Source organism: Paramisgurnus dabryanus, chromosome 14 (assembly GCF_030506205.2).
Source record: "Paramisgurnus dabryanus chromosome 14, PD_genome_1.1, whole genome shotgun sequence".
NCBI classification, from domain to species: Eukaryota; Metazoa; Chordata; class Actinopteri; order Cypriniformes; family Cobitidae; genus Paramisgurnus; species Paramisgurnus dabryanus.
In genome coordinates, this window is record NC_133350.1 from 12258573 (window position 1) to 12280516 (window position 21944).

Consider the following 21944-nt stretch of genomic DNA (forward strand, 5'->3'; position numbering starts at 1 on the left):
GCACTTTGTCGTTTTAAAACATATATTTCTCACCTGAAAAAGTTGATCTTGCTGTTTCTTACGTTGCTACTGGATATAGGCAGTTTACACACAACAGTGTCGCGTGTAAATGTGAATCTTTGGCATTTAAAAAATCCCAAATTGATTGCTAATGCTAATCCATAAGAACGCGTCAACAGACGCTTTACGTGAACGGTGAACGCGCTTCTCATGACGCGATGGAAGAGACCGCCAAATTCAAACTGTGAGCCAGGTGACATGATATGTAAGTGTAAACTGATATCGGTAGCCTACAATATATTTAAATTGTACATGTGTTTAATTTGTAAATTACTTTTAGTATTTTGTTTCGCACCTAAAATATGTATCTATTTATGAAATAGACAATGTGAGTTATGTGTCTACACGCCATATCTTAAATTTAAAATCACTGTAGGTTAAAGGAAGTTATCATAAATTAATTGGTAACACTTTACAATAAGGTTGAATTTGTTTACATTAGTAAATAACTTAGCTAACTTTCTAGAGTTTTTATTAATTGTAGTTTATTAATTTCAGCATATATTATTATATTGTTAAAATGAAAAGATGTAGCCTATCTGTTAACATTAATACACATAATGACCAAAATATAACATAAATAACTAGCGTTAACTAACATTAACAAAGGATAGTAAATGCTAAAAAGCTATATTGATCATTGTTACTTCTTGTTGGCAATTTAGGACTGCAAAACAATTAATCGCAACTAATCGTTTGCAAAATAAAAGTTGTTGTTTACATCATATATGTGTGTATACTGTGTATAATAATTATGAATATATAAATACACACAGATGCAAGTTTGCAACATGCAACAAGATGCAACAGTTTGTTCAAAGTTAAATGAACATGAAATATTTTCAGTCTTTATCTTCTACAGTAAGTTACTGGCAACCAGCTGCATAATTACAGCTGATTTTTTACAGTGTAAATATACTTTTTTTCTTAAATTTATACATGCATGTGTGTGTATTTATATATACATAATTATTATACACAGTAAACACACATATGTGATGTAAAAAAAATTTCTTTGGCAAACTATTCATCACAATTAATCGTTTTGAAGCCCTAGTTGGCGTATATGTATACAAATACAACCTTATTGTAAAATTATAATATTAAATCTTACCTGACATCTGATGAACAAATCCTTCCAAATTTTACCATTGAAAAAAAAATGTATGCATTGCAATTTTACAAAAAAATTTGTCTGCTCTTTTAATTTATTTGTTTGTGTGTTTATTTATTATTTTGACAGATTTCAATTCTCTGCAGAAGAGCATATGTACGAAACTTTAAAGATGTAAATATTAAAAATCTACGGTAAGATTCTTTTCTCAAAACAACAAGAATCAAAAGCAAATCATATTATTATGGTAGGCCTACTATATGTAGCTATACATAATAATGCTTTTTTTTCTCCAGGCCAGGAAGTGTTATTGCGGACAGTATTGCTGAATACAGCTATCCCAACAATAACACACAAATTCAGTTTTTAAACAAAGATCTGGAACGCATACTGAAAAGAATCTTTAATGATTCAGACTCTTTTAATAATCTCTCTGCTGCTCTGGGCAGTGTTTCCATTGAGATTCCAGAAATAACCATGGAGCCATCTAATATAACAGGTAAGTAATCTTATAAAATGTCTAAGTTTTTCACTAAAATATGAACATGATTATTTTCTATTTCAGTTTAAATAAACTTTTTAGGTGAAGCTTCAGATGTTTTGTATGATGTTGTTAAAGCTCTTTCACCTTTTTGTGTTTGTTGTGTGAGTAGATATTACAGATTTACAGGAATATGTGAATTGCACTGCGGGATTTGCAAACTTTACAGCGCATCTTCAAAATGATACATGGGTTTGTGTGGGGCCATGTGAAAATAATACGAATTACTGCAGTAAACGTGGTCAATGCTTCAATGAGATAAATGGACCACAATGCCAGTAAGTTCTGCAATGCATAAGAGTCAGTTCAGTTTAGTGATTGACATCATCACAGTTTCTCTCCTAACCTTTGTGTAATTGTCCAGGTGTGATCGATCAAACTTTGAGGAGTACTATGGAACCAACTGTGAGCTTTACCGCAGAGGAGCCGCTTTCTATGCTGCTCTGTTTGGGAGTTTAGCAGCTTTTATTGTGATTGTCATTGTTGTGATTGTTGTGGTTGTGGTTCTTCATAGATCCAGCAGGTCAGTACAACTGCTTTTATTATTTATGTATTATTTAAATGTTCAAAGAAAAAAAAATCATCAACTTACTTAAATCATTTGCTTACTAGCAGCAGGGTTCATTCTAAAGAAAGTGCCATTTACGAGGTATGTTTGCTTTTTGTTGCGTTGTTTAATGTGCATGTCAGAAATGACCAGACCACAACATAAAATACTGAACATTTTGACCATTCTGTCACAGAACATGCCTTATCAAGAAAATGCACCTGTAAGGTAAGATGCAGTTAATGCAGATTTTTCATGGATTTAAATCTTGGGAAAATCAAATAAAAATCAAAGCCATACCTGAAGCAGATTAAATTAATTGGTTTAATAATGTATCTGTAAATTTTCATGACTTGTTTAGTTTCTTTTCCAGAGCAATATGATTTAGGCTATGGATGTAAGGAGAGATGAAGAATATTTACCTGATGTTTTGGAGATTGTCGACGTTATAATCTTAAAGATGCTTGCTTTTATTGAAAATTTTTTGAATTTGTAAAATGATTGATTGGATTGAGCAATCTCATCTCATCCCCCAAATTTGCTATAGGTAAACAATAAAAAAAAACAGTGGGCTTTAGCTTATGATGGCAGTCTAATACATTAACATTTTGATAAACTCTCACTGTTAAACTTTAAAAAAAATAAAGAAATAAGGAATGCATTTCTTTACAAATATTTATGTTTACATTGAAACATAATCTTGCAAAATCATGTTTTTACATTGTAGAAAACTTTACATTGTTTTTGTCTTTATTGTTTTATCAAATAGGCTTTAAAAGTCATTTTAACTCACTACTTTCATTGATGACTTTCTGTAAAAAAGTTAAAATTGCTTGAATGATATTATCGAGTTAAAAGACATGTTGCCATGAATCACATAGTGTTTTACAGTGTATGTACAGTACTAATATATTTTGCTTTACACAAACTGTTGCTACTGAATCATTTATTTGTTACAAAACTAAATAATTTTCTTGTCTTTATATGGATGATAATATTAGCATATGTTTTTGTCTTTTTTACTTGTATTATAATTTATAAGCAAATATCTGTACTGAATCCACCATTAAATCTTTAAAATGTAAACAGAGACTGGCTGTATTGATCTGTGTGATTTTCATAATTATTGTAAGGCAAGAAGGACAGTTTTTATAATAGTTTAATAAGTACACTTGCAGTAACAGTCTATTGTAACTAGGGGGCACCAGCGATGCATTTATATTCATGTTAGTCCTCTCCTCATCATAGGTTTCTCATTACGTCATCACTTTTGTTGTTGGTAATATACATAAAAAATAAATGGAAAATGTATTTTATTTTATTATAAATTACCATCTATACTGTGTTTATTTGTAGTGTGGTGTAATTTAAAATGCTTTGTTGTTTAACACAAATTTTCCAATAAATGATATTTCTGACACCATGTTAAAACACTTCATGCACTTATTACAGACTAAGACATCTCCAGTTAACCTGAAGTAATCTGAATTTAAAGGGTCTTGCTCAACCAGTGGTGATCATTTATTGATCAACCAACCATTGTGGGTTTTGAACCTGAAACCTTTCAGTTATCAGCTCTGATCTGTAACTATATGTCATGATTATTGTGTGCACATGTTTAATTTACTCTCAATGGGCCACACCTGTTAAGCTTGTGGTTGCAGAGAATGAAAAAGCACGTAGACGGTAATAGATGCTTGTTTGTTGTTTATATGATCTTATAAGACTGATTTGTGTGCATTGTAAATAAACCAGCTTCGCCATAGCCTAAATCACAATAAACAACCCTTTTGCAATTTAATGATGTAAAACTGCCGATAAGTAATGGGGATGAATTATTGTTTATTTATTTAATAATAGGTTTATCAGGAAAGACAACATGGTTTGATAGGCCATCGCCAACCCTGCATTTTTTAAATGATGAATGAAACATTAGTTTTATGAATTGATGATTCATAAAATAAATAATGCCCTTTATAAAATCGAAAAAAGCAAAGTTTTCTTTTAAAGGTAGGGTTAGGGTGTGGGTTAGGGTTAGTCTATAGTAATTATAAGTGGTTTAATAAAGAACAATAGTAGCCTATGGTATGTCCTCATTTAGGCAGCAAAGTAAACGTGTGTGTGTCCATAAGGTTGACAGGTGGATCTTTATTTGCTTTACTTTTCATGGCCATCCAAACTGAAAACACGTACACTTAAAATAAATAATAAAGGTGCTTGGAAGAATCATTTCTTTCTAACTTTTTTATAATCTATAACCTTACTGTTAAAGTTTCTTTACACAACCATTTAGACAAAAAAAGAATTTATTTTATGGCATTGTGAAGCAGGTTTATTTTTACTGTGTATTTGGACTTCAATGCATCCGACTCTACCATCTTCATTTTTCCCTTTTGTCTTTCGATTGGCCTGCGATTAATCAGGAAGTTTATCTTGAAGAGTTGCATTACTGGTTTGCAGTCATTTCACAGACTCAGGTGAGGAAAATATCTCGAAAATGACTATTCGGTGTCACTACTATAACTTCAGGACGTATTACATAAATGCAAAACCAAAATTAAATAATAAAAAACATTTGTGACCCTGTCTGTGAAATCCAGTTCATAATCTATGTTTTATATAAAAAATATTGAAAGATTGAAATCAATGTTCTTATCTAGAATGATTTTATGTAGTAAATGCCAAGTCACAAACACTGACTTCACAGACAGGGTCACATTTGTTTCTCATTGACTTATTTCTTGTAATGAAAGATATTTGAGCCAAATTGAAAACAGGTTGACCACAAAATATATATAAAAAAATGCAATTTATGCACATCACTATAGTTTCTATTATTTAATGGTTAATAACGTGTTTTCAGGATATGCAGAGAGCTTCATTTTCCAGTTTTAATCTAAGTGAGCCTTGTAATAAAGAGACCAGAGAAACAGCATTTTCTCCAGTCGGCAAGGCAGAAAATACCTGCAAGAAACTCTCAGAAGTGTCTGATAGAGGTGTCCGTAACCCTGTTCTGAGAAAAGCATCCCTCACCAGCAAACCAATCCATCACTTATATAATGGCAACCGCGGAACTGATCCGAGATCGGTTTGAAGGCACTAAACTACAGTTCACCTTCCTCCTGTCTGGAGCAAGGCCAAAAGTAATGAGGCAGAGCACAGGGGCGTGGATGTGATAAAACAGGCAAAACAGCTATATCTTTGTGTCCCGGAGAGATAGGACATACAATACGACAGAACATCAGATAAGGACCAAGTTGATTCATAAATAAGTCGATTTATTTTTTATTACTTTAGAGGATACAATACAACTAAGCATTATCAGTTTTGGGTAAGAGGACAATGTTAAATACTTTTACACATCACAACATACTGTTTTCTCAGTGCACTTCGCTTTATAGATTTAGATATATACGTATACCACAGCAGAGATGTCGATTACTTCTTGGACTTGCCTTCATTTATTCCAGTTAAGACATAGTGATAGATTAAATAAAAAAAAACAAAACAATGTAAACATTTCCTGATACACAAACTGGTAATATAAAAGAAAAAGAAAACAGGGCATCAGTTGAATTTCAATCCCTTCGTGAGGTGGAGAGTTAAACTTGACCTCGAATCTTCAAAACAGCATGTTTTTATTCCCTCTGTCATCATAATTGCATGGCACTTGCTACATTAACTTATCACGATGGTTCTGGAAACAATACAGACTAATAAAACATCTCATTCACCAGCTGCCAGCAGCCAAAGTCTCTGGTGCCCACACCCACTGTAATCACGTCTAACAGGAATGCACGTACAGTAACAAGGAGATCGGCGCGCGCGAGCTCGGCCGACGCGTGGACTTTACTCCACGCCGCGCTTTAAATCGGTCAAAGATTCGCGTTGGTTGAGGAAGTGTTATAAACAGACCGTTTCCAATAGAAAAGCATTTCCTTGTACGGTTACATATGGTTATTATTATATTTGTTAAAACTTTGCAAGAACAACTAGAGGGGAGGTAGTACTTGAAAAAAAAATCCTATTCCAGACAATGGCTCACAGCTTCACGTGGAGACAGCAGTAAAAAAAAAAAACAACGAAGACAGAAACACATTCACAGGTTTTAAAAGTCGCCTTTTGTGCAACAAAGAACTGGACTGGAAATACTCCACTCGTTCAGAAAGAAAAACTTTCAAATGCCGTCTTAAGCAGCTTACAGAAGCTTAAAAAAAGCAATGCCAAAAATTGGGCAATGTAACACATTCAGCTCTCCTGTATCACAGGAACAGAAAAGCAATACTTAGGCTGTTCCTATGTAACACACGCTCACAACTAACTACAAGATGTACGGACAGGCCACAAAGCAAAAGCAACAAACACACAAACACAAAAGCTGGCACGGGCAGAAGAACAGCTAAACAGTGTGCATGTGTCAAATTTCATGCAATATGCATGCAGGTGGAATACCCTTCATTTAGGCCTCAAAAGATGCCGTTTTATACTTCATATAAGGTAGACAACACAAAAATGTACAAAATCATTACTGACCCTAAGTCCCTACGATGAGACAAATGTGCTCAGAGACAAAAAAAATGTCATGTACAACACTCAAAAACACTGAAACTATGAAGGTACCAGACCAGCTAATACCCAACAACTGCACCACGTTATTTCAACACTTACATTTCACGTAAAAATGAAATATATATATATATAAAAAAATAAATTCCGAGCTCGTTCCGAGAGCCTCGAATTGTCAGAACTTTTTCCATTTCGAGAGCAATAAAAAGAAATCCCAGTAACTGTATGTAACTCGCTCTCGCTTACGGAGCTATAATGCCTGCGATAAAGCAGCGAAAAGTCTTCGAGTAATGCTTCGCTCATACCAAGTCTATCTGGTGCGTCGTTTTCCTTTTGCTTTGACAGTCCCAGTCCGAACTCGAATCCGAGATGTCGGCGCCTCGACCCGCCGAGATGTCCGTTAAATACTTCTCGTGTTTGTCCAGGTACGCGGGCCGTTGCGGCAAAAGGAAGTAATGCGTCGTACTGGCTATCCGTCCGTTCTCTATCACGGGTAAAATGCACGGCGAGCCTTCGCTGTTCTGTCGCTGCAGACTGACGTATTGAGGGTTCGGTGCAAAGCTTTGGGTGGGGGGCATGATCCCGTTGAGGTACACGGGAAGGCTCTTTGGGCTGGGGGTACGGGAATTACCCCCAGATAGAGGTTCTCTAGGAGGGACTTTAGGAGGTCTGTCCTCGTCGCTGTGGGCCCCCGACGGGACTTCGGCTGACCAGCGGCGGTAGTCTCCCACTGGTCGTGGGGGAATTGGGACTCGGGGAGGAACCTCCGGTTTATCCAAGACTTGCGTGTGCCGATGGTGAGTGGCGAGACGGAGGGGGTGGTGTTTGTTTAAACAGCCAGGGGGGCCAGAATTCGAGCGCCGCAGCTTCTTTTGCGTACGTTCCTGCTGTCGGAGACAGTTTTGCTGTTGATGGTCATGATGTTCCCTCTGTTGCGTTTCCCGCTCCTGTCTCGGTTTCTGCAGATGCACTTGCGTATGCACTTGCGTGTGCACCTGCGTATGCACTTGCGGGTGCACCTGCGGCTTTGGATGCACCTGTGGCTGCTGCTTCTGCTGAGGTATTGGACCTTCGTAGTAGGCATAGTTAATCTGTCCGCAGTCCCTTAAACTCCGTCTACTGAGCATTCCGTAGCGAAACGGAGAGTGTTTGGTGCAAGTTTCGGAAACAAGGCAGCGATTGTCATCTCCGTTGAAGAACTCAACCTCACTGTCTGGTGAAAGTTCAGCCGAGCCAGGAATGGGGGGAAGAGGTTTGGTGACTCGGCTAGGCGTTTGAGGAGGGCTGTTGCGGTCGGACACCGTAAGACGTTGAAAGCAGGGAACCACTTGGTCATCCTCAACAGGGCTAGACGTGGACAAGGTGAGCTGGGTCGGTCTGGACTTCTTTGGGAGCACGGGTTGAACTCCAGGGCTGTTTGGGGATTTAAGACGAGCTCGTTCTGGAAGAACAGAAACAGGAGGCTTTTAGTGAAATGAACATGTTTTTGATCAGTAATAACATTTGACCTATTATTACTATGTTTTGTACTTCAGTTTGCAATTAGGCAAATCCTAGGTAGACTGTAAATATTGTGGTGTCCTCAGCATCTTTCTTCGTGTTTTTTCAGCTTGAGTATTGCAAGTTTAGGGTCGATCTAGTTTGTACAACCACTGCCCTTACTCAACGTTTTTTTGGTATATTGATTACCATTCACAAAACCATGGTTTTACTACAATGTTACTGTTTGTTGATGCTAGTTTTACACGCTTCAGCTTTAGGTTGATTCATCTTATAGTATTAATAAAATTTGCATACATATTAAAAATTGTTTAGGACTTTAAGGTTCTCTTATCCTGCTTTTTTCTTTACAAGTACATTTGACAGGTACAAAGTTAAATAAGGCATCACCGCTGTTCTCACCTGAGAAAGATGGCACTTGTTGCTGGGACTGAAGGTTATAATCCTTAGATGAGTCGAGGGTGAAGTACAAGCTGAAGATTCAAAACAGAAAAGCCAATGAGTGTTTTCAGTCAGATTGCCGCATACATCCATCAGATACATAGGACACATACGTTACAGACAAACAAGTTCCTGTTTATCAATTTAATAATCTTCATGGTCTTATGAAACAGGTGTAAAGCAGATTTGTGTTTTGGTGCTGTACTCACTTGTGTAGGTATTTCCCGGCCATGCTATGCCAATGGCTGGCCCGCAGGAAAAGGCTTTGTGCGGGTAAACAGATCTCCTGAGCAGTCAAGCCTGCAGTGGACATGCTACAGCTGCAGTCGATTCGCATTCAGGCCAGGAAATTCTCCTCCCGCCAAACTGGCAGCTGCTGGCCTTTACCTAAAACACAGAAATGAGAAGACAAGAGCGTGAATCTCTGGAGATGAGCTTTAAAGTAGGAAAGAAAAATCATGAAGACAACTCATCGAGAAGTCATCAAAAAATGAACACTGGGCCAAGTCTGCTTTAAAAATACCCTTCACATATATGTTTTAAAAGAGATCTCAGATATTTAAAGTCAGCTACACACATCCATTTTATAAAATTAACTCAAAGTGTATATATTAGCAATTCACCCATGTGCGTCCGTTTTTGAAAAAAAATCTGACACAAAGTTAAAACATAACTCCATTACGTCTCCTGAGCAATGAAACGGCGACTTCGGATATCCTGAGTTATCATGACCACTAAAATACACTGTATAACTTTCGCTAGTGAGGTCGAATTTTTATTTAAGTAAATATTTAATGCCATAATATTTTCATAATTCTCACAAAAACGTATACACACATAAAAAAGAAGACAAAAAACAAAAGTCAAGCTAAATGAAGATAAACAGTCAGTGATGAAATAAGGATAATAAATAATAAGTATATAATTTTATTAAAAGGTAGAAAAGTGAGTTATTTTCTTTCCATTCTGTTTGATTAACATGAGTGACAAACGGGGGGAAATTAGGTGCCTTTCCTTTTAAGACCAAAGTCCAGATCTAATATACTGTTACACATGCATTTTCTTTTTTAGCTGTTTGCTTTCTCTTAAGACCTAAATGGTCATGTTTATAAGGATACTTGCAAAGACTCAAATTTTGATGCATGTGTGTATTTAAGGACAATAAAGTTGCAAGTGCTCACGAGCTTAATGAGCAGCGGATGCACGGCTTGCACGCTCCTCTCACACGGAAACATTTAGCACCGTTGTTTGTGTTTCAAATAAATACGTGTACAACATGACATGGGGGCGTAACCTCGATAGAGACGATAGTCCGAAATCTTTAGTGGTTGACAAATTTCTAGCAGTTTACCACCCACCCGTATATTGAAAGAAGGGATGCACCGATATATAATAGGCATCGGCAGATAAAAGCAATTTTTTCCACTATCAGACACCGAACGATTGTTCAAAAACAACCAATGATCAGGTCAGATTATATCCTAGAAATCAAAATAGGGATGCTGTCAGATTATTTTGTCTGCATTTCTAAAATTGCAACACATGATCGTTTGAAACAACATCGATATGTATTGGTATCATCACAGATATTTTTTTAATCGGTGCATTCCTCATGCAGTAATAGGGACATTTTCTCTGGTACTAGTACTAACTACACCTCCTTCCCCTTCACTTGCAATGCAGTCAGGTACTGCGCACATGTGCACGGGACTCCTGTGGTGCTCTTGCAAAAAAAATTATAATTGAGGAACGCTCTGCTCAGCCTTCCAGCAGTGGTATGACAAGCGCTCAGTTTGACACCACTAAACTACACGTATACCCCAAAGCCTGAGGACACAACCGATTGCTCTTCTAGCTGTACTGCAAGCTTATAGCTTCAGATTCTTGTTATTTCATCTAGAAGAAAGCAATTCTTACGTGCAGGATGTACAGTATACAAACTTAGATGAGATCATTCACTTAAAGCCTTTAGAGTTTTTGTAAACACTATCTGACCAGAGGAAGTAATCGAATATCAAAGGATAGCTTATAAGCAAATACATCTTGAATTTCCAGCCTCGAGAACACAAGTTTGAAACAATATGATTAAAGGAAATTGCTTAAGCATTTGGTGCAACACTAGAGAGTAGACGTTTGTAAAACCAGATTTACACCCCTGAGAACTTAAAGAGTGATGAAGCTGGAGGCAAGGTTCAACCTGGTGTTTGCTTACAAACACATATCACACTCATGCGCTATCATGTTGCAACATTACGACCGCTAGTGATACAAACAACGCACGTACCCTATGACAGCAATTAGGATTTTTATAGATGGCATTTTTGCAGGGCTATAAATTTTGTACATGCTGCAAAACATTTCTGCAGGATTGAGTGTGGTATGCATTAACCGTATCATACATTGCACAGATGATCAGTATATGATATATTTTAAATAATGACTAATCAGAGCTTGACAATTAATCAAATAATCAGTTGCTTACCGCAATGCAATTTTATAACAGTTACGGGATGTGTCTGGGTGGACGTGCATTTCTGCTGACCGTCCTACCCTGATCTGGTTAAATGGAAGCAGTCATGCATCCTGAAGGCTTTGGACCTTGGAAACAGTCACTATGAGCACACAATGCAACCTGATCTGTCATACAGAACCTCACGGGATAAGAGCTTCCTCTCACAACAGGTGCAAGATGTCCAACGAAGACATTTCTCAATGCATTTTGAAGTGTTGCAAAGATGCAGAGTAAACAAAACATCCCAAATGTGTTCAATCTGGTGTAAACTTGTTTAAAAGAAAGAAAGATTTTGCAATAAAACGTGATTGTTTTCAACAAACATAAGGAGGGTTTGAATCGAATGCAACCTGTCAAGAACATCCAGATAACATTTCAATCCCAACATGCATTGTAAGCTAAACAAAATACAGACACGCAGACAAATAATACCAAATTTTATAATATAATTTTCATGCAAATTAAGCTAGCAACTGAAATTTAAAGATTATGTTTAATGTTATTGAGAAAAAGATGTTTGAATTAAAGTATTTTAAAGAACATTTGAAAGGTAAATTCAACACTTAAGGATCCAAAAATATTTGCATGCAAAGCTTTATATCTTTATATTTTGAGTTTGGGGATAAATGTAACCTGGATATTTTCTTGACAGACTACCCATAGGAAATGCTTATAATACTGGACGATTCTTACGTGGCTTTCAACAGCAGTGACTCTTGGACACATCGCATCATCTCACTCCTCAGCCCAAAGAGGGGTGGCAAATTTCTTAAAAAAACTGTAAAGCCATTGTATAGGCCCTTAAATTACGAAACATCTGCTTCTTGACAATGTACTGACAAGCACTGATATGACATTGTTAGAAGGTATGAAGGAGAGACAGGCGCGCGTTCACACCCCGCTCGTGTCACCTCTGCCGCGGTTTCCCAGCAACCAGACCCGATCTACCTGTCCGCTTCCGCAACCTGGCGGGATGAGTCACTAATATCACACCTGACGAAATACACCTACTAGGATTTTATCTTCTATGAAATAAACCCCGATGTTCTCGAGATGAAGCAATATACATGTCAACGTCACATGTTATGACACTGCCATGCGTGATTATAATCATGAACATTATGTGGGCTTGAAATGTAAAACTCATGTTGAAAGTAGACTTGATTATGTTTCAGATAATTAACGCGTAAAATAACAAAACACAAAAGAGCGCAGATGTCTCTTTAAACGCTCCGACGATGCACTATTATAGTTTGTTACAATGTAACAAATGTTACATTGTATACAGAATGGCACTGCTACATTGTTACATTTCTCTTAAAGGAGTCTGCGTTTCCCTCCTAATTGAACTGACACACACACACAGATACGCGCGCGCACACACACTCCTTATCGGATGTCCTGTCACAGAATGCGATAACATCGTTACACACGTCACTGTCTCATCTCTCATACACACACACACACACACTCGCGCACGCACACACACACATTCGCGCGCACACACATATTGTGAAGATTACATTAAAACTCACCTTACTCTCCTGGTTACAAGTGAAGTGCTGCACACTCTCGCGTCCGGGATTAAAAGTTCATTCTGCTGTAATGTTCCGATCCGTCCCGTTTAAAAGCTTCGGTTTAACTCTCTTTTTGCTCTATGGATGAGCGAGGATATTCATAACTGCGCTTGAGGAGGTTCGTTAACAAACGAGTCCTCTGTCTGGGTTGCGCTTTAAAAGCGCTCTGAGCATTGCGCAAGCCCCGCCCCTTCACATCGGAGTTAAAGTGACAGTGCGCCCATTTCTGCTGTCCTGTATCTGCAATCTCTTATTGTATTTTTATATGATTGTGCTTAAATAGAAATAAACTTCTGTTTTTAGTAGAAAAGAAGATAAAGGCTATTAAACAATAGGAAAGTTATACATATTAGCATTAACAATAATCCTGTGCATTGAGAATTAACCTGCAGGGTTTTGAAAGTAAGATCGATTTTTATCCACACTTTAACTTATAGTAAACAGTAAAATACAATACATAAAATTGTGCTTCATATAGACTGTTTAGCAGCAACAACACCGTGCTGTAGTTATGCAGCTGTTTGCCAGTAACTTACTGTAGATTTATGTTATTTACTGGCAACAGTTTGTTTAAAGTGAAATGAAATATTAGCATCAACAGGTATTTGTCTTTATAGAATAAAACTATAAAATAATAACCTCATGCAAAGCATTCTAGGAAATAGAAATCCTCATCAACCTTGGAGGAACGTATCTGTTTTTTCCTTCAGATTTTGGTTCCCAAAATGCTTTGCATGATGCTATTATTTTATAGTTTTATTCTGTAAAGATAAAGACTCGTTCATGTTTAATGTTCATTTAACTTTGAACAACACTGTAAAAAAAGTTTGTAGAAATTACAGCGTTACTCGCAGCTGGTTGCCGGTGATTTACCGTAGATTTAAATTTATGTTATTTACTGGCAACATTTGTTCAAATTTAAATGAAATTTAGCTTAAAAGTCTTTGTCTTTACAGAGTAAAACTAAAATAACAGCATTCTAGGAAACAAAATCTGAAGTAAAAAAACAGAAAAAGGCTGATGATGATTTTTGGTTCCCAGAATGCTTTGCATGATGCTGTTACTGTATATTTTTATTCTGTAAGGATAAAGAATTGTAAAAATAAAAATGTATTTAACTTTGAACAAACTCTTGCCAGTAAATAACATAAATTTAAATCTACGGTAAGTTACAGGCAACCAGCTGTAATTTCTATGATTTTTTTTACAGTGAACCGGTTACCAATAAAAAACAAATATAAATTTACGGTAAGTTAATGGCAAACTGCTGCCAGTAAAAATGTAATATCTACAGATTATTTTGACAGTGAACATAAACAATCGCCTTTTGTGGAATAAACGCATCTTCCGGTAGACTTCCACATAACAAGTCCTTTTACAGTAGTTTATTTCTGATAACAGGTGAAACAAATGACAAGTAAATTACCTTCGTTCATATATGATATCTAATGCGTATCAACTGTTACACTGAGCTAACGTTACTGTGTAAAATGAATGCATACAATGTTAACTACAGGTCCTTGAATTCTTGTTGTGAACCATTCTCGTCGTCTCCTCTTGTCTTTAGCAAATCAAAACATTTTATTTTCAACAATTTTGCCACTAGCCAAACCTATAAATAAATACAGAATGGAAGTTCACTTCGGTTTAGGTGCGACAACGCGCATGTGTCCAATATAACTGCAGACATTCTCCTCCAGTGCAGTAACAGTAAGAAAGTGCATAGCAAATGGCCAAAACCAGCATTAGTTACTTAAACTAGAGAGGTTATTGGCATGAAGGTCCAGAGCCCCTAAAGGGAAGCATGATTTGAACAGACAGACAAGACCATACAAGGCTAAAGAACATAAGTGAGAAATACAAAGACAGCAGCCTTTACATACTGAATGTACAGCATAAGGGCCCCAGTGAATCCACACAGACATCTGGTGGCTCCAGACCTGATAAGAACGCATGCACAGCAAACACTGTGATGTTTTATTATTACATTACATTTACAAGCCTGTCGTGATGGAGCCCATATTATCTGCTAGATGGATGTGGGTGATGTTGCTTTATTATGGGCTAAGGGGTTGATAATGTCACATATCATATATACTGTAATCTATCTGATTTGGTCTTATCCAGATGCCCATGTGCTTTTAAGATAAATAGATGCCATCCCTAGGTCTCTACGTGTATAACAGAAAGTTTGCATTAACTGTAGGAAACTGTGAAGTATGGTCCAAAAATAGGTTTGGTTTGTGGACAGAAGGGAAAAACAATGCTTAATGCATAACTAATAAAAATGGCTAAAGAAATTTTAGCGAAAAACTTGATTCTGGGCATCCAATCAAACTGTATTGTGTTACTAAAAGCTAAATACTAAGTTTGTGTTTACTTATTCAAATTTGCTGTAATTATGCAGCTGGTTGACAGTAACTTACTGTATAAGATAAAGACTGAAAATTTCATATGTTCATTTAACCTTGAACAAACTGTTGCCAGTAAATAACATAAATGTAAAATCTACAGTAAGTTACTGGCAGCTAGTTGCCAGTAATACCCAGTAATACTGTAATTTCTACAGTGTACAAATATATAAAATTTCTTAAATCAAGATGCATTTTCTTGGTAAGCAAAATGACATAAGAAAATAAATCTAGTTTTTAGACAAAAAAATATCAAATTTATTTGAATTTGTACACTGCAAAAAAAATGATTTTCAAGAAAAAAAATTCTTAGTATTTTTGTCTTGTTTTCAGTAAAAATATGTAAAAATTCTTAAAGTAAGATGCTTTTTCTTGATGAGCAAAACGACCCAAGAAAAAAAGTCTGGTTTTAGACCAAAAATATCAAATGTGAGTGATTTTGTGCATAAAACAAGCAAAAAAATCTGCCAATGGGGTAAGCAAATTTTTCTAGAATTTTTCTTGAATTTACTGAAACTTTCGCTTTCACGTGCGCACGCAAAACTAAACGCGATAGTTTCACGTGCACACGCAAAATTAACCTTTATTTAATTTTTTTTCCATGTCCCCTAAGGGCTCCATAAATCTGTGCCTAAAACAAGCAAAAAAAATCTGTCAATGGGGTAAGAAAAAAATCTGGAATTTTCATTTGAAACACTTCAAGTCAAGAAAAAAAAAAGATATTTTTTCTTACCCCATTGGCAATTATTATTATTATTTTTATTTTGATTGTTTGTTTCTTTTAGGCACACATTCACTTAAATTTGATATTTTCTTGTCTAAAAATTAGGCTTATTTTCTAAGGTAATTTTGCTCATCAAGAAAGTACGGTAACACTTTACAATAAGGTTCATTAGTTAACATTTTTATTTATTTTTATAAATTTTTATAATTTTTTTATTAACAAAGATGAATAAATAATGTTACAGATGTATTGCTCATGGTTTGTTCAAGTTATTTAATACATTAACTAATGTTAACTTATGAACCTTATTGTAAAGTGTTACCGAAAAGACATCTTGTGATATTTGTACTAAAAAAAACAAAACAAAAATATAAAGTTTTTGCAGTGTATAGCCTAATTTTCATTTCCATAAATACAAAGAGTGATATAAATACACATCCCTACAAATACAAAAACATATATAATGCTACATATACATTAGAGAATCATGCATTAAGATTTAACATAGTTTATGCCACACTGTTTTATGTAAAAGGAGCAAAACTAGCAAACACGTCTGGCACGGTGGTAGCCATGAAAATCATTGTATTGGTCTATATTTAAAGTCAGCTATATTTAAAATGTTAAATTTGAATCAACAATAAACCAGTGTGTGCACATTGTGTTGTGTACAGCTATGCTCCCCAAACAAAAAGCAGAACATTGCGCTCAATCGTTCAATTGTTAGACCTTTTGTCCAACCAGCTGCATTGTGTCGTTTGAATGAACCAACAAACCGCTATATAAAAGACTTAGATACGAAATGTTACATAAATGCAGCAGCACACTCCGTGTCACAATACGATTGTAACTTACCATGGGTGAAGCCCTGTATAAGGTCAAGCACAATGCCCCACAAAAAAAAAAAAAAACTCAAAGTGCTAAACAAACAGAGCAGGAATGCAACGGGAACAAAATGTGCCTGTGTAACAGTGTTGCGAATATACGTTTGGCCGTGGCCCCCCGTACCCGACGGGCTTATCACCTGATATCTGGCCGTGGATGAGCCCACGCGCTTCAATCCCCTTTAATGATTTCAAAAACATTCCACTCATTCCAGCGGGCCAGTTGTGGCCAGCACGAAAACACATGAACTGTTGATCTCGGAGAAAGGTAAACCTGCATGCATGAACTTATAAGCTGCGTGCACTTGATAAATTTGTGAGTTCTGACTAGAAGTGTGTAGGGTGGTTTGGTGTAAATGTGTGCATTGACAAAAATCCAACACATTTTGCATTTGTTTATACATCAGTTCAGCCGCTTTTGTGTTTGCACGACAAATTACGTATTCGCAGCATGCATTGTTACTCCAATAAGGGTCGAGTTTCCGTCTCTAACTTTGCTTTTTTGTGCAACTAACTTTGCAATCAGACAGAACTAAACTGATCTGAGCTCAGATTGCTTTGTGTTGATAGAAACACGGCCATGAACTTTCCTCTATTGGCAGATCCCTCCCAATTCCCGCCTCTCTTACACACACACACACACATGAATACACATGAACACACACAGAGATTCAACACTGTTGGTATGATGTCATCGCATACATAGGAAATGCCTTATAAAGTCAGTCAGATGTGCACCTTTAAAGGGTCACTTAACCTGGAAATTTTAAAGAATAACATCACAATAAAATAAGCCTGTTCTTTATTTAAAGTGAGTTTGGAAGCTGGAAGGAAATGTGGGAAAAATCACAGATAAGAGCTCATAATATGTCAATAGTTTCTTGCAGAGAGCATTGAGATGAATGGAGAAGAAATGGACACCGTCCAGAGTCTCCGATACTTTTGTGTATCTCTTCTTGAGGTCAAGGAGAAATCTTTAAATCACAAGTTACAAATGAGAAATAAATGAGCATGTTGTTGACACAATTGGAGTATGTTAACAATTTTGTCATTTGTTTAATTCTTTTGTGTAAGCAATTTTAGGAGAAACATCTGACATGTACATCATTCAAACCATCCCCATATTTATAGATTTACATCTGCTGATTTCTTGAGCACGGATTCAAATGTTCCCTGTTCTGAGACATGTATGTTAATTGGGAAAATGATATGCCAGTAAGAAGGGAAAGATGTGAATCATCATTCCCGAAGGTTACCGGGTTACGGACCTGCACCTGTTGATGTAATCTCACTAATCTCACATTCCCAACGAGATCAAAGTTCAGCCTGGTGATAAGGAGAAAAGCCAACGACTGCAGCTCCTCATGTGAAATGACAATAAAAGCATGCAAGCTTGTTTTTAGTGTGCTAAATGTTTTGCAAAAGATAAACATTGCCAGGTCAGTGACTCGCTTGCAATTCTAGCCATCAGGAGTGTTTTTGCTAAGGCAAGCAGCAAGATTACTTTTGCTTCAGTTACACTAAAGGAGGGCAATTACATAGCAATCGCCTAAACCTCAGATTAACCACACAGGACCCATAGCAACCACAATGATAGCATTGGAAAATCTTCAAACATCCCAGCATCTTGAAAATTGGTTAGACACGGGTCAAGCACCACTCATATTTACTTGAAGGAAAACTTTACAGATCAATAAAAATTACCCCATTATTTACTCACCTTAATGACATTCAACAAGGTGTATATGGCTTTCCCAGTATCCGAAATCACATAGTGTGACAGTACAGTACGTACTCAAGTAGATTGAGATTAGATTAGGAGTATAAATGTGAGTAGTGTGAATAAAATTCGGACATACTGCATCCGGCATATTAAAACATCACGTGACATACATTGTCATAACTTGGATGATGTTAAACAAGTGCAATTTAACCACAAGGAGCAACTGTCGTCTTTATGCATTTACAATTGAATAAAGCCACGTCGCCACTTTGCGATATTTTGGGAATAAATGCCTCTTCTTCTTCTTTGGGTGACTCTCCCAGGTACTTTTCGCCTACTGTTTTTCCAATACTGTGAATTTGGACATACTACTCGCCTTGCATGTTGTTTTTCGCCTATTATATGGCATGGAAGTAAACAATTTCATATGTAGTGTTTGTTTCTTCAGCCATTATATCACTGGGCTGTTGAATGCTTTATTCTGATTGGTTGAGAAATGTTCCACAGTTATGCATTATTTAAAAAAAGCACACATATGACCTGTCAAATGTCTTAAAATAACCACCAGAGCAATGTCTTAGCAATGTCTGTGTGTAACCGTGGTATAAGCAGATTAATTTACTTCTGTCTTTTAAATTATGTAAGGAATTATTGACGACGGGCCGTTGAATTTTTTGAAAATAATGCACACCCAAGGTGGTAATGCGAAGCAGCATTATTTTGCATTATACCACGGGTCTGTTGAATGCTGTATTCTGATTGGCTGAGAAATGTTTTGTGGGTATGCATTAATTTCTGATAGCCGCACACCTAACTTGTCAAATTTCTTAAAAATAGGCACCAGAGCAATGTTTGTGGTAACCGTGGTATAAAATGAATAATTGACTCCGGTCCTTTGAATTATTTGAAAATAATGCACACCCACAGTGTAAAGGCACTCCGTTTAGCGCCGTGCTGCATTGCACCTTGGGTGTGCATTATTTTCTTATAATTCAATGGCCCTTTGTCAATTATTCCTTACTTATAATGCATTGTTTGGCATTATTTTCAAATAATTCAAAGGACCGGACCGTCAATTATTCCACTTATACCATGGTTGCCACAGACATTACTAAGATATTGCTACTTATCGGAAAATAATGCATAGCTGTGTAACATTTCTCAACCAATCAGAATAAAGCATTCAACAGCCCTGTGATATCATTTAAAATAATGCACACCAGCGGTGTTACCAGTGACTGCTCATCCAAGGGGCGCAAATTCAAAATATGTGTTCGGAGTGTCATGTGAACCATGTGCATCACGTGTTTTGTCAAAATAAGTGCCTGCTGTACACGTGTCAAAACCTTTTGTGATAAAAGAGACGCTCACGTTCACAAAATACACGCAAGTAAACTCTGATTACACATGAGTGTCTCTTTTATCATAAACCCTTTAGACGCGTCTGCAGCAGGTGTGTAGTGTGACCGCCCCTTAATACCAAGTACTGCAAGACTCAGCATATGCATAGTGTCGGTGAGTAAAAAACTATAAAAGAAGCTGCAAACTTTGTTTTATTTAAACGAGAGCAAATATCTGTGTGATTATGTACGAATGAATATGTAAACTAAAGGTGTTGAAAAAGCTCTGCTCTAACATGTGGGATGGTTTACACCGTCTATATCTGTAACAAACGTTCAGTCATTATAGTTTTGGCTTTATAACGATAAGAACCCTGACCAGCTGCGCTGATTTATAATTATTTAGCCAATATCGGTGATACATTACATTGTAAATCATGCTCTTGCACAACACGCAAACTCTTTTGAAACACGGCACATGCGTTTGCATGCCATTGCTCATGAAAATGTAAACGTTTCCATATTACATCAGCAGGGATGATTACAAAAGTCTAACGCAAGCTTTTTGTCCACTCACGACAAATATAAATCCTTTTCACTTGCAAGTAATAGGGTGGTTTCAAGGAAATGATCTTTGTTAAGACACGCGCATTTCTAGCCGGGGGCATGCAGCGTGGGTTTGTTTATTTATTTGTGATAATGTGTTAAAGTGACTCAGGGTCAATAGTAAAGAGCTGAAGCTGTGATCATCAGTGTGAAGGTGCGTTTGGAAAACTTCTTTGTGTGAGGTAAAACCATCATAAGAAGGGGCTTAAAAGTGCATTTATTTTTCTTTCTCAATTTCTCACCTCGCCACATATGTACAGTACATGCATAATACTTATCCATTGCTTTGTTTGAAACCGTTCACTCCTTCAATATTCCCTGACATTTCAGTCCACTATATGGTGAAAAACTGAACCAAAATGAGTGAGCGATTTTGGACACTGATGTATATTTCATGCATCAGAGAGCTGTCGCAGAGATTGACCATCTTTGGACAATGTTCAATTCAATTCAAGACAATAATCTTTACTGTCCTTACAACCATAACAGTACAATACATACTGTAGTGAAGTGAAACAACATTTCTCCAGGACTATGGTGCTACATACAGGGTGATTCTCGCAAAATTAGATTTATGAGGTGTCATGAAACATTTTGATAAGAAAAGTAAATGCAAAGTAAGAGTATCAAAATAAGAAGCATACAGTTACAAACATCTCTTCATGTACAATTTTGCACATGATTTCAAATGACATCATATAAACCAATTTTCGTTGGTTTTTTTTCAAATTTAAGGGGGAAATTTTTATTACCGCAATGTGTCCATGACTGGATTTGGGTTCTTTGACAAGGAAATATTTATAATTAAAAAATCTAAAAAATAAAAAGCTTCGGGGCATGTTAAACTTTAAACATTTACAGTAAAGAAACATGTGGTATTTGGTGATCATTGGTAAATGTAGAGACAATAATAAGGAATATAAATGTGTCCAAGAAAAAATTTCTACAATTTTCAATCATTGTTTAAGCCCTCAAGGAACTAACATTTAAAAAAAAAATGTTGTAAGGGACATAATTGACTGTGACACTCAAGATGCCTACCAGGTAAGCAGTTCTTATTTTTTCTCTCCAGATAAAAGTTGAAATTTAGTTTGTCATAGTACCTAGACAACTTTTTAGTTCCCTTTCAGTCGGTCACTACGACGTCACGTCGTGACCGACGAATTGGGAACCGCTCCGCGGGTGACCTATCTACTTCGAGAAACTATAAAAACGCCAATGAACTTGGCATGCAGGTATTTGCATAATGCCGGCGCCGCCCCGCCAGGTGCGTATATAAGCCGCAGGTGCACAATACCAAATTAGCTTTTTGCTTCGAAGCCGGCAGACATCTGCTCTCGAGAAGCGTATACTGATCTTCGTAGATCCCTGTTCTTGGAGGAAAAAGATCTCAGCTTG

At 36.5% G+C, this 21944-nt stretch overlaps 1 protein-coding gene and 1 long non-coding RNA gene across 3 annotated transcripts; one reads left to right on the forward strand and one right to left on the reverse strand.

The window, feature by feature from the left end:
* The first annotated feature begins 1864 nt into the window (after positions 1-1864).
* Positions 1865-2364, forward strand: LOC135740795 (uncharacterized). Of its 2 annotated transcripts, none has more exons than XR_010529257.2 (3): positions 1865-1993; positions 2080-2238; positions 2328-2364. It is a non-coding gene; the product is annotated as an uncharacterized lncRNA (long non-coding RNA). The 2 variants fall into 2 exon arrangements; XR_010529256.2 differs by having other exon boundaries at positions 2331-2364.
* A 3155-nt stretch (positions 2365-5519) lies between these two features.
* Positions 5520-12980, reverse strand: errfi1a (ERBB receptor feedback inhibitor 1a). The gene is made up of 4 exons (XM_065259115.1): positions 12817-12980; positions 8979-9156; positions 8731-8801; positions 5520-8269 (listed from the first exon to the last, which is right to left on the reverse strand). The coding sequence occupies exons 2-4, from the start codon at positions 9104-9106 to the stop codon at positions 7128-7130; spliced, it is 1341 nt and encodes a 446-aa protein (XP_065115187.1). The 5' UTR covers positions 9107-9156; positions 12817-12980; the 3' UTR covers positions 5520-7127.
* Between the last annotated feature and the right edge of the window lie 8964 nt (positions 12981-21944).

Coding starts and splice junctions, on each gene's coding strand:
- errfi1a (XM_065259115.1), bottom strand. CDS start 9,106: ATGCGAATCGACTGCAGCTGTAGCATGTCCACTGCAGGCTTGACTGCT. Junction 8,802..8,978: donor GCCGGGAAATACCTACACAA/GTGAGTACAGCA, acceptor TTGAATCTTCAG/CTTGTACTTCACCCTCGACT. Junction 8,270..8,730: donor ACAAGTGCCATCTTTCTCAG/GTGAGAACAGCG, acceptor CTGTTCTTCCAG/AACGAGCTCGTCTTAAATCC.